General features: G+C 37.2%; 2 protein-coding genes across 2 annotated transcripts; one reads left to right on the forward strand and one right to left on the reverse strand.

Annotated features, from left to right (window-relative positions):
- The first annotated feature begins 4,313 nt into the window (after window positions 1-4,313).
- On the forward strand, window positions 4,314-7,748 carry LOC103325540 (galactan beta-1,4-galactosyltransferase GALS3-like). The gene is made up of 2 exons (XM_008227720.3): window positions 4,314-5,796; window positions 7,144-7,748. Exons 1-2 carry the CDS (start codon window positions 4,580-4,582, stop codon window positions 7,487-7,489), a joined length of 1,563 nt encoding a protein of 520 aa, XP_008225942.2. The 5' UTR covers window positions 4,314-4,579; the 3' UTR covers window positions 7,490-7,748.
- Window positions 7,749-11,307: 3,559 nt separating this feature from the next.
- Window positions 11,308-13,252, reverse strand: LOC103325606 (uncharacterized). Its single transcript, XM_008227796.2, has 2 exons — window positions 11,921-13,252; window positions 11,308-11,778 (listed from the first exon to the last, which is right to left on the reverse strand). The coding sequence occupies exons 1-2, from the start codon at window positions 12,897-12,899 to the stop codon at window positions 11,672-11,674; spliced, it is 1,086 nt and encodes a 361-aa protein (XP_008226018.2). The 5' UTR covers window positions 12,900-13,252; the 3' UTR covers window positions 11,308-11,671.
- Window positions 13,253-13,340: the final 88 nt, after the last annotated feature.

The following is a 13,340-nucleotide window of genomic DNA, read 5'->3' on the forward strand; positions in this document are numbered from 1 at the left end:
TAGATCTGCTGTTTTTGTGGTAGATCTCTCCGTATTGGAGGTGAAGCTGCTAATTTTGGTGGATCTAGTCTTATTGTGCTTGGGGATCAAGGGGGATTAGGAGATACTGTGATATTATTTGGAATGTCCTGGTGGAAGTTGAGCGGTTATGCCCTCCCCTCTTAGGGTGTTTCATGTCCCATGAAGTTTGAGAGATTGTTCTCTATCATGATCTTATTAAAGCACTAGTTGCTGTAGAATTAGCCTCCTCGTCTGTAACCCCTTGTTAGCTGAGTTCCAAGTTGTATATTTATTTTCTAACTATCTTGTAATACTTGTGTTTAGTTGGTGTTGTTGTTACAGTCTCTGTATTGCAGGAACCTTCTTTAGGAACTATATTCTTACTGTTGTATTCTAGGTTTGTGCTCTGTCCTTCTAATGAATCTCTACTGATTCGCCAAAAAAACATAAAAAAATTTGTTACCATGTCGATCGTCTGTCCAATCTCACAATCAAGCGACGGTCTATTTATTGGAGTCACACCTTGTCCACGCAGCCCACCCTGGTGGTGGGTTCTCAATAAAGGGAGACCCCTATTATAGCGGGAAGGGTGACTTGATTGGGCTGTCGGCCAAATAATTTGGTGCGTAGCTGTGCCTGTGATTGTTGTGAATGGACAACAACATGCATGGGCAGGATGACCTGTTAACAAAAATACACACACACGCACAAATTTATGTAAATAAAGTTCCAAAGGACATGGCCGATGTGAAAGGTGGACTTAGGCACAATGCTGGGCTCCTCCTCTCCTCTGAATATTCGTGGCTTATTCTTCGTAGTTAAAATGGCATTGCCATGATTGATCTTCATATTTACCAAAGGAGGAAAAAAAATATCATATGATCGTAATGATTATCATCTATCTAAGATGTCATATGTTTAATTATATGTATCAATCTTAATTTTATGAAGAGACACACTCGACATAATATTTGGCATCGTTTAGTGACTTGACCTGAACTGAATTCTCCACACACAAATCATTCTTCTTCTTTTTTATTTAACCACCCGAGCTTAACCAATATTTATATTGTGCCACAGCCTTGACTTTTTACTTTTTGTACCCATAATTGTAGGAAAGCAAAGTTGGGCACGATAGTTCTTTTGAGAGCCTAAAAACTATGCAAAACACCAATCTTCATTCATTCACGTTCTAAACCATCAAAATCAAAATAGCTCTCCCTGTAAATATGTTCCATACTCTAAAATTAATAATGTGAATAGAATCTACATAACCTGTTGTTGTAATGGTGTACTACGTTAAACTGCATGCTTTTGTCTCCATTATTGAACTTATTATTAGAAAATTAATTTCGTTACTTGTAAATTGATATGACTTGACCTTATATTCAGGTCAATTAGCTTTCTCCAATGCGGTTAAGGTATTTAAGTATGTTGATCAATTATAACTAATGCAGGTTTGTAGATAAACAAATACAAGGACACATACATATACATGACGCTCCCGAGCGTATGTCAATTGGTTTTCTCTATCCAATGAAAACTAGGTGTACTTGTGTCCAATGAAAATATGAGCTATATAATATGAATATTTTTTTTGGTCATTCGATAGGAAGGGGGATAGGGGAGTATTAATCTACTATATAATCCTCATTTAATGAATGATTCATTTCTTAATATTTTCACTCACTAGTAGCATTTTTTGAAATTATGAATGTTTCATCTTTTTAAGCACTTCCCCTTTAAAAACCTTCTCTTAAGATATCTTCCAAACTATTGGGGTCGTTGCTCTATATGTTATTTCCTCTGGTGTGAAATCAGTTGGTTCCATATATATAAATACATAATAACTTTTTTGATGTGTCAATAACAATTTCGTAAACGAGCGAGTTTTTTTTTACCGAAAGAAAAATCGCTTTTATTCTAAACTAGAAATCGTTTTCCTTAAAAAACTTGAACACATTTTTTCATAATATAATAAGAACCTTATACAAAATGATTTTGTATATTGTTATAACTTATATGTATTGTTATATTTAGAAGAGTCCTATTGTCACCTTCAAAACCAATAACAACAAAAGTCACAAAACTCAAGAACAACCTCTCACAGATAGACTCATCATAAAAATAAATAAATAAATAAAAACTTCAAACTGATCAGTGAAGGAAAGTTGGACGTTCTTTCTCGGCCCGCGCGGCAGCTTTTGCCACGCGTTACGCCAAATTTAAAAGCGTAATTGTTTTTTAAAATTAAATAATCGATACAAATATTTATAATTGGGAAAAAACACCGCGGTCCCCACCAGCTGATGTCGTCTATTAGCGGTGGCTTTTTGACAGCGTCGACACACTTACTTAACAGAAGAATCCTCCACATGTCACTCCCTTACCTCCCTCGCCATCCCTTCGCACCGACGCCCCTTTGCTGATTCCCCCCTGGCCCCGCCACAACATATTTTTTAGACCATTTCCATGGCCCTTACTAACACGGTAATATTCATAATTTTGGACTTGTGTTTCAATAATCACAAGTCAAAACCTTGTGAATCACAATTTTTTTTTTTTTAAGTACAAATTTTGTGTGCTTTTTAAAGCATTTCTACCCATTTATTATAGCAAAAGATAAGGACAACTGCGGTTACTATTCATATGAATAGAATCTGCCATAACAATTTTTTGTTACTTTTTCACTCATTGTTATGGCAACCCAAGAATAATTACTATTTATATGGGATTAATTTTATTTATATGCATGAGATTAATAATAATACAAAATTGCCAGGTATGTATAACCAAAAAAAATTATGCATATTATGGTAATTTTTTTCAATTTCTTTTAAAATTATTTTCTTCAATTCGGATTGTTTTTACCTTCGACCTCATAGGACTTGGTGGAGTCTATGCCTTGTGTGGGCTGTTTTGGACCGCTGGAGCTCCATTTCTCTGCCTGGGCAGCCTTTTGCTAGGCCAAGGGTTGCCGCTTGAACTACTCTTATTTAAAAAAAATACAAAATACAAAATAAAAAAGTGGTTTAGGAGAACTTGGCCAGTTGGCCGAATTACAAAGTAAAGCAAAAGCAAATATAACATGGACTATCATTTCGTTAGGGTGCTACCAATAATTAAAAATGAAATGTGTCACCACAATTTAAGTAATACGTTAGAAAGACATAATTGCATGGCTTGCTATCCGATAATGAAGGAAATATTTTTTTTTTTTTGGAGCGAAAAATAAGGTAAAAGATACTGACAAGATTATGAGTCTCCTAGTAACGAGGAACTAGTAGTATATGAGGGATAAATACGCAGGGATGATTAGAAGGCTGATATGTGTATATGAGAAGAGTTGTAAATTTAGATTCATATTATCCGTTTTAACCATTAAGAGTGTGCGAATGTTCAAATTTTACTCATATGTACGACTTACAAATAATCTGACATAACACTAAATTGACTATTATTATTTTAGAAAAACATAAAGAATGCAATTTTTCAGTCGACGTTTTATGGTGTGGGACAAGAAAGGGATGCTCATGGAGAAAAGTTAACAAAATTACACAAGGGTTCAAGAACCATACTTGGCTCAAGAAGGGGCACCAAGCTAGTTTTGAATATTTGTGAGCTACTTGAAGCTTTTTATTCTTAAGGAGTGTTTAGGTATTTTTGTTGGTTTGAAGGAGAGTTTAGGTATTTGGTACTTTGGTGTTTTCCTTGCCCACTAGTATTTGGTTTGTTTTTCCTAATAGATTGATGATTTTTCTTTATAGTTCATTTGTTAATTAGTCATTTCAATTCTGAATAGAATTTGTTCAGTTAGAACTTCCCATTCCAATTAAAACTTGGATTTGATATCAATTAAAACTTGGATTTGATGTAAATTAAAACCAATTAAAATTTGAATTTGATGTCAATTAAAATTAACTAAAATTTCGATTTAATGTGAATTAAAACTTCAGAATTTTATCAACGATCGTTTCTATTTAAAATGGAAATACAAAAAAGAAGGGAGCAAAGTAATAAAAACATCTCTCTAGTTTCCAATTCAACAATCATTTGATCCATTTGTTTCAAAACGGAGACCGGCCATGGAGTTTGGGCACTCAAATAAAGCAACCTAAAAACCATAATTAGGGTTGTAGGTTGAGAAATTTGGAGATCCAGGGAGCCGTTGCGATTCCTAATCCCCTCAAACCGGGAGTGTTCCTACTTGGTTTTGTTTGCCCCTGAAAAGCCAAAAAATTACACCTGTGCGTCAAACGCCTCTGCGCTTTCCCTGTCCAACGATGATCACGTATTCACAACATATGGAAAATAAATAAATAAATCACCGCTTATTACAAAAATTCACAAATGAATTAAGTAAATAATAAAAAATAAACTTTTCACACATCAATTACAGCTGGGAAACACACGCATATATATATTTATAACACTGAAAATTTGTAGAATTGCAAACGACAGAGAGAGGGAGAGAGAAATTCTCTTGTTGCTTTTCTCCGGAGGAGTATACTTTCTGCTGCTTCTTCTTCTTCTTCTTGTTTCTCTCTCTGGTTTTCAATAGAAAACAAAGTACATATCAATGGCTAAAGAGAAAGCTGAGAAAGAGAAGAAGCTGTTTGTGGGAGTTGTATGGAACTACGCAGCAGAGCTGAAGCTACTGCTAACAGCTCTGTTGATCCTCTGCACATTAGCCACTCTTCTCCAGTTCGTTCCGTCAAGGTTCACCATCTCCACCTCTGATCTCCGCTTCTGCATCTCCCGGGTTCTTACTCCAGCCCAAGCACAGTCCCAGGCCCAAGCCCCGGCCAACCAAGTCATAGCAGCAGAGCTAGTCTCAGCACCAGCACCTTCTTTTCCACCACCACCGCCGCCGCCGCCGCAGACGCCGCCGCCTCCTTCTGTTGAGCTAGACCAGGTGCTCAGCAATGGCGTCATTAAAAGAGCTTTCAACCCATACGGGTCGGCGGCTTACAGCTTCGTCACCATGGGTGCTTACAGAGGAGGCCTCAACACTTTTGCCATTATAGGTTTGGCCTCAAAGCCTCTTCACGTCTTCTCAAATCCCAAATACCAATGCCAGTGGGTGCCCAATCTCAATTCAAGCCAACCCATTTCCACAGTTGGGTACAAGATGCTCCCAGATTGGGGCTATGGCCGAGTCTACACAGTCGTGATTGTGAACTGCACTTTTTCTCAGCCCATCAATGTCGACAACTCCGGCGGAAAATTGCTCCTTCTCGCCTCCACCGCCGGCGGAGGTGACCGGAGCTTCAACACGACCGACACAATTGAGGTCTTGACTGAAGCACCGGGAAGTTTAAACGCCGGTTTGTTCACTTCAAGGCCCAAGTATGATTATTTGTATTGTGGGTCTTCTTTGTATGGGAATTTAAGTCCTCAGAGAGTGAGGGAGTGGATTGCTTACCATGTGAGGCTGTTTGGACCTAGATCTCACTTTGTGATTCATGATGCTGGTGGGATTCATGAGGAGGTTTTGGAGGTGTTGAAGCCATGGATGGAGCTGGGCTATGTGACCATGCAGGACATTAGAGAGCAGGAGAGATTTGATGGATATTATCACAACCAGTTCATGGTGGTGAATGATTGCTTGCATAGATATAAGTTCATGGCTAAGTGGATGTTCTTCTTTGATGTTGATGAGTACATCTACATGCCACCCAAGAGCAATATTAAGTCGGTGCTTGATTCTCTCTCTGATTACACCCAGTTCACCATTGAACAGATGCCCATGAGCAATAAGCTCTGCCTCTCTGCAGATTATAGAAAAACTTACAGGTACACATCTTCTGCTCTGAAAGTTCTCTGTTTTTACTTTCTGTGAATTGGGTTTTGTCAAATTTTTGCATTTAATTTGCTTAGATTTAGCCACAGTAAGTGTTGCATATAATTTTGCTCATAAAAACTGCATTTTTAGTTAACGATTTTGACATGTGGAGCTTTTCTCATTTACTTCTAAGGATTGACATTTGGATTGATCACACTGGTGTTAAAATGAAGCCAAATTTCCACAATTCCATTCATTGTGATGCTAGTTTCTGATCTTATTTATTTATTTATTTGGCGATTGGGCATCGGATTCCTAGCATAAAAAAGACTGCATGAATGATAATGTCACCTTGGCTGTATGCAGCATCATTATGGGGCTTCTGTAAATTGCATTTTTTGGCTCCTTGTTTTTCTTTGGTGGTTGAGTGTTTTGGAACTTTTTTACATTGATGTTGAAATTGTAGTTTGATCAAGTGGTCGTACGCATGAAATTTTTTGGCACATTCCTCTGCTTTTGCTAAAGGGTCCTTCTTCTCGTCATTTTACTAGGGCAGGTGGTAGTGGGGTGGGGCTTCAGCTTTGTTCTAAAGTGACTGTTTTATTATTATTCATGACTAATACCTAATATATTCTTTTATAGTATTTTCACCCATCTATATGATACTGTTCCTTTATGTTGTGAGCATACATCTGAACCCATCTTCAATAATTTATGTTATTTTCCTCTATAAGAAACATGATCCCAATTATCAAAATCATGTTAATTCTGGCAATGGGAAATTATTGGTGCAATGTTTGAACTTGAATAGTTAATCTCTACAAATTTTCAAGTGGTAAAGAATTAGAACCATCCTCCGATCTCCAGTTTTCCTTCTTCTACAAGATGTTCGGAAAGTTTCAATAGCCAAATGATGTTACATGGAAATGAAGGATTGGAGTGTTGAAATGAATCATCATCAGGACAACGAGAAAATCATGTATGATGTTGTCATTTAAGTGAGATTAAGACTGATGCTGATCCTGATCCTGATCAGAAAACAATAAATAAAAATCTAGGAAGATTAGGATTGTTTTGTTGGGACTTGAGAAAGGTGTGTTAAGTTTTTAACCCCACTGGGTAATTTTCTTTGTCTGTCAGCTAGCTTGATAATATATTTAGGAGTTAGATCTAGAATCCAGTATAGAACTCGGTCAATATTTGGCCAAAAACCAACATGAAAACAAGAAGAAGTTGTTTCCAAATAAACAAGTCAAAGTCTACCAGTTGCTTTGCTATTCTGTGTTTAGATGCATGGTCTTCTTCTTCTTCTTCTTTTATGCGTTCACATTCTGATGTGAAATTGTGAAACTGTGCAGGAAATGGGGATTTGAGAAACTCGTGTACAAAGATGTGAAAAGAGGAATTAGAAGGGACAGAAAATACGCAGTGCAACCGCGTAATGTGTATGCCACAGGAGTGCACATGTCACAGAACGTAGCAGGGAAGACGACCCACAAGACAGAGAACAGGATCAAATACTTCCATTACCATGGAACCATTGCCAACAGGCGTGAGCCATGCAGGCAGCTAGTCAACGCGACTGAGACAAACGTTGACAAAATCCCTTATGTTATGGACACCACCATGAGAGATGTTGCTGGCTCTGTCAAGAGGTTCGAGCTCAGAATGATTGGAAACAGGTTACAAAAGACCAGGCAATGAGAGCACATAAATTTTTTTCACTTTTCTTTTTCTTTTTCTTTTGCATTGTTCTTTTACTTTTTTTTTTTACTTTTTTTTTTTGGGTAATTTAATGTTTAATTACAGTTGTAGAACAGGAAATTCTTTCGTTTAGGGTTCAGAGTTCTTCCTTGTATAATAGTTTTCAGTAAAGGTATATATAGATACAAGACTTACCAGTGGTGGTGGTATATGGACATGTCACATGCTTTTGAGGCAAATATTAGTTTTTTTCTCTTCATTTTGTTATTCTGATTCTTTTTTAATTTAATAATAATAATAATAATAATAATAATAATAATAATAATTTAAAAAAGTTGATTGAATTGGATTGTCGGTCTGGAGGGACCACATGAACTGCACCCATTGAAGGTGGCTTTGGTGTCAAATGAGCTTTATTTGGCTATCTAACTTTTCATTTCTGTGTCGTCCTGGATCTATCATTGCTTTTCCTCTCTTTTTTTTTCTTTCCTTTTTCTTTTCTTTTTCTTCTTGACCAAACAGATAAATCCACAGCTTAAGACAAAGTGAACAGAACAAACCTTGGAGCTTTTTACATTTCCAAGCATTAAATTTTCTGAGGCATCCGATGTTAAAGCATCACATAATAACATATACTAATCACCAACAAATTAAAGAAAAAAAGGTGTTTTGCGCCTTTTTATACAAAATATTATTAGCTTTTATCAAATGCGGCCCCCGAAGATTAATCTTGAAGTTTTGCATCAATCAAATACATGGAGAGCCCCCTTGCTGCCAAGACAAGATTTGAGCTTGCTTTGCCGATTAGAAAAGAAAGACTGCATATCATATGTGATTTTGATGATGAACATGGACCATACGGGTTTTGGAATGATTCATAAAAATCACAAAGGGTTAGCTTTATCCAATATGAGACAAGTCAAAAGGAGCCGGTGGGTGTGTCATTTGGAATGTCTCATCCTGTAACTAACACATGGACAAAATTAGGAAAGAAAGAAAGGAAGGGATGAATCAATCAATAGTTCGGCGGACGAGTGTCCTGTCTCTAGAGGGTTCCTCATAATTCTATGCCAGCTAGGAATTTAAGACTTTTCTAAACTTTCTCATCACCTTGATAGTTTAAGTCGAGTTTTAGATAATAACGGAACTAGACTATTACGTTCTAAAAATTTACTACGCAAGAGAATGAGTCAATAATGTATATTACGTGAAAGTGCATCGAGCTTTCATACAATGTTACCACCAGTCATGAAGACCCGTGAAGCCAGCAACAGAAGAGAGGGTGCCAATTGAAGACCCCTCCATCCTCGTAATGAAAAAATTTAATGCAAATATAAATGAGTATGGTTCTAAACATAAGTCCAACATTGAATGAGAACGTGGCAGATTTAAAGGGCTGGCAACTAAAAATAATAATTGGGGTGGGTGGGTTGTGGGTCCCAGTGGCCCCAACCAATCCCCCTTTTTGAAAGTTTAATTAATGCGACCAGTAACGTAGTATTTAATATTTGGTATGTTTACTATATGGTGGAGGTGCAAAAGATGTCTTTATGAGACAAAAGAGTTACTTGGTATTTATTATACTTCTGACTGAGGCTGGCCTCTGCATCACTCAAGCTCCCGGAGAAACGGCGATGAAAACTGATACACCATTTTCTTTTCTAAAGTACAAAGCCCCATGCCCTAGTTTATTTTTGTTTGCAGATTCTCTGGCATTGATTGTTATTGTTGCATATTAAATTGTGGTGCAGTTTTATAATTTAACTTTTTACTAAAAATTTATTTTATAGTGTAAATGTGAGTTAGGTTAGTTGGTCAATGTAATATGTTGTGTTCGAGTTTCAACCTTCTCCCGTGTATGAAAATAATTTAAACTATCGTCATTGTAAAATATAAAAATAAACACCTTATTGTAGGGTACTCCCATCCCATCCTATAATATAATTCGTCCATACATTATAATATGAATGAACAATATGGTTCACATTTTCCACGCTTAAGCTCTTAATTAAATTATCCGCAGCCGTAATTCTGTCCTCACATGATGGTTAGTCAAGCTTAAAGTCCTAACTTTACCGGTGATTGTTTGTGAAGAAAGATAATAATATATTAAAAATATCCGACTTTTTCTTAATCAAGTTAGCTCAAGCGGATGTCTCCCCACTCAAGACCCGACTTCGAATTCCTTTCCCGTAATTTAAATTAGTTTAAAGTAGAATATTGTTTAAAAAATATAATATTCATAAAAAATAATAATAAACAAACACCCATTTGGAAAAATTAGATTGTCGATTCCATAAAATTATTGCATATCTGTTTTTGGGTTGATTGCTGACATAGAGTCAGAGCTGGAGGGCGTGTGAGCCTCGACAGTGTTCTGTGTTTCTTGGTTGGCTGGCTGTTTTTCTTTTGCCTTTTGCGTCGGTTCAATAATTTAGAAAGAAATAGGAGGCCCATGAGCAGCGGTGGAAGTCTGGATTGTATAGCAGCTGGCACTGCCAGACTTTCGCTTTCAACTTTCATCATCTTGTTAATATTAAGTACCCTATTAAAAAAGAATTTTTTTTGGGTAATAACAATAATTAAATGTTGTGAGTTAGGTAAATAATATAATGTCAATTAATAATGAATTTTATTTAATTTCATGAAATAATGTTTAACAGATAACTGAAAACTGAACCACTCATCACCTTGCAATTATAGTTTTTAAAAATATTTAATTTGTGATGGCTGCACAGAAATATACTCATATCATATTTATATACCACATTCTCATACCACGTAGCAGATGAGGTGGACATCCATATCAATTAAATTTAATTAGAAATGTTATAAGTGTAACATTATTCATATAAATATTGTCCTGAATTTCAAAAAATACATTTAATTTTTGTATAACCAAGAATAATGAATTCATGGTCCAGCTAGAGCTAGAGCTATTAGTACTATATTACAGTTAATAATTGTCAAAAATGGTGGGGGCACACATCACATGAACACATGTGACCTAGGAATTCTTTTTCAAATGCCTCACCCTCACAAAACCCATTTCTTATTTTCCATTTGGGTGATCTTACCCTTTTGCCAGGCTTCAACTGCAAACCCATGCTTGAGGGCGAAGGCCACGAGACTTTGTCCAACACTCCAAAGATCCTCTATGGTGATGATTGAAAAAGTTTCAATGTCAAACCCTTTGAACACGGGATTTTGGAATTCTAAGGGCTCATTTACTTCACAGAATAAGTTGTTTCGTAAGTAATTAACTTTTACACGTTATCATTCAATTTCGCGAAATAAATGGCGTAAAAATGAAAATTAATATTAGAGATTAGTTATAGTAAATAAAAAGGGCCCATTTCTTTGTCTGAATGTCCAACTTTTCTCTCTGGGTGGTGGACTTATGTTTGCATTACTATTGGCGTGATACAGATTGATGTTAACTTTGACAGGAAGGAAGCTAATCATTTCATATTCCAAGTGTTCGGATGCAGTATGTTAACCTGTGAATGTGATAGAGAAACAAATAGTCGTTAGGTGGCACATTATGGGAAAGTTTATTTAGCTGGATTGTAGTACATGCAAGGGCCGAACCAGGAACTTTCATAAGGGTAGCTAACTGAGTTTTGTCTTTGGCGAGTGATGGGACGGAGGGGCTCAATTTTTGTTGAGGTTAGTTTATGGAATAGTATGATTAGTAAGTACGTCACTAAACACTGTTTATAAAGGCAAAATGCTACTCATCCAACCCTAAATGTTACATGTACAATGAAATTGGCTTTTATTAAATTGATGGGATTAGAGATGACTTCTATTTCACAAGAACTCAAATTGACACGATTCAAATACCACATAATGAGTTGTTGCAACCTTGTCTAGTCCATCGCCTAGGGCTCAAATGAGGGAGCCTCTATAATGAAGGACTATACTGAGGGGTTACAATGAGAGAGTTTAATCTAACAGTTCAATAATAATTATGCACTGGATCGGATGGCTATTAAAGACCAACTCATTATAGCCCTTGCTCAAGTGAAGGCTTTGGGTAGCTTGGGGGGCATAATTTTTTGTTTCTATTGGCCTAATCTTTTGGGGTTACCCAATCTTTTCGTTCAGCAAGAATTCTATATAGTGAGGCCATTGTGTATGGCCTGCTCTCATTATAGAATGACTCTTTCGTTTAGTGGACTAAAAGAACGTCCATAGTCCTAAACTTCCAAATAGAAGGATCCAACCAGCCCAACCCACTTCAGAACCCAACCCGAGCCCAGTCATGGGCCCAATGCCAACCGGACCTGCACAAATGTGTAGCATTGTAATATAACTATCATAACAAAATAGCTCCAGTTATGTGCATGTTATTTCATATCAGATCAAAGACAAAAAAAAAAATAAATTCCACTATCATTATACCAAAAAACATAGGAAGTTATGTACTCTGTGCTTCTAAGAAAGCTTTGAAATCATTCCTAGCCTTGCGCAGTCGAGGTGTAACGCAAACGGTCGGTGATGTAGGAGATGATGATGTTGAAAACCGAACATGGCGTGAGGCTTCATGTGATTTCCGGCCTTGTGTTCTTGAGGAGCCATTCTTCAGAACTCCTTTTCTATCAGTGTCAAACACAAAAGATGTAGAAATTGGTGAATCTGTGTCGTTGATGCTGCTTCTTATTAGCTCCAGTGGAAGATCAAAGTAGTGACTAACAGAGTCATCATCATGCTCATTGATCATAGCTGATGCCCAAGAGCCACATTCAAATTTTTCCAAGGAAACTGTCCTGGAGATGACATTTCCCAGCTCATCAGGTTCTACCTTCCTTGCTTTCACTGGCTTTGCCTTGCCAAAGCCTGGAATGAACAAGCACAGGGCTCCACATGTGAACTTATCATCACATGGGTCCATTTTCTTGCCAGTTTTATGAGCAACTTTGTTGGGCTCGGTTCTAGGGAGGCTGCTGTAATGCCTGGTGACCTTTTCAGTGGCATTTGGTTGGATCAGCCAAAGATCAAAGTCATCTGAAGGGGCACATGCTCTTCCTTGACCACATGACTTGCTCCTCCTAAATTGAATTTCTTGTTGCAAGTGGGTCAGATTCTCCATTTGCTGCTGGGGAGATGCTTGGCTTTCATTTTTCCATTTCTTCTTCAATCGCGGCGAGGAGGTTGCCGAGTTCGGGAGACTGAAGCTTAAGAATTTTGGCTTTGCAGGCAGTAGGGGTGGCAGTTGGTCAAGTGCATTGGCTTTTGGAGCTGTCACAACAGAGGGAGCGGTAACAACAGGCTTCACCACCACTGGGTCATTAATCACTTCTCTGTTAGATGATTCTTTCAGTGATATTGGATCTACAGAAATCTGCTTTTCTAGATCTCCAAGAGAGAAGCACTCACTCATTTCAAATGAAACTGGATAATCCATTGTAGAGAAGGGCAGAAATGAAATCCTGAGGATGAGGTGTGGGATTGGGGTCTACTTAAAAAGGAGGGAAAAAGAGACTTACGGGACCTTAGACGTGAGCAGCATACCCTTCACTAATCCACATCTAGTAGTGATATCCATGTTCTCTATTTACTCCATATTCTATTTAGAATGAGTTAACTGCTAATCCCTACAATAACTCTGTTTTCATCATATAATCTAATATGAAAGAGAGTTGACTTGTAACAGGTTGGAGTTGTTACTACATTCAATAATGAACTCCTAGGTACCAAGGGGATGGGATGCCTGCATTAGGATATAATTAAATAATCTATAAGCTCTGATGTGCTTGCAACAACAGCATATATAAGATTCATACATGCAAGCAAGAATGCAGGGGAAGACACGAAATATAAAGTAAACAATTGATGGCATGGCAAT

This window comes from Prunus mume, linkage group LG3, assembly GCF_029339155.1.
Source record: "Prunus mume cultivar Tortuosa linkage group LG3, ASM2933915v1, whole genome shotgun sequence".
Lineage (NCBI taxonomy): Eukaryota > Viridiplantae > Streptophyta > Magnoliopsida > Rosales > Rosaceae > Prunus > Prunus mume.

What these genes read in the sequence shown, in the direction of transcription:
- LOC103325540 (XM_008227720.3), top strand. Translation starts at nt 4,580, where the DNA reads ATGGCTAAAGAGAAAGCTGAGAAAGAGAAGAAGCTGTTTGTGGGAGTT. An exon ending in GATTATAGAAAAACTTACAG is followed by an intron (nt 5,797 to 7,143) that starts GTACACATCTTC and finishes GAAACTGTGCAG; the next exon opens with GAAATGGGGATTTGAGAAAC.
- LOC103325606 (XM_008227796.2), bottom strand. Translation starts at nt 12,899, where the DNA reads ATGGATTATCCAGTTTCATTTGAAATGAGTGAGTGCTTCTCTCTTGGA. An exon ending in AGCTTTCTTAGAAGCACAGA is followed by an intron (nt 11,779 to 11,920) that starts GTACATAACTTC and finishes ACATTTGTGCAG; the next exon opens with GTCCGGTTGGCATTGGGCCC.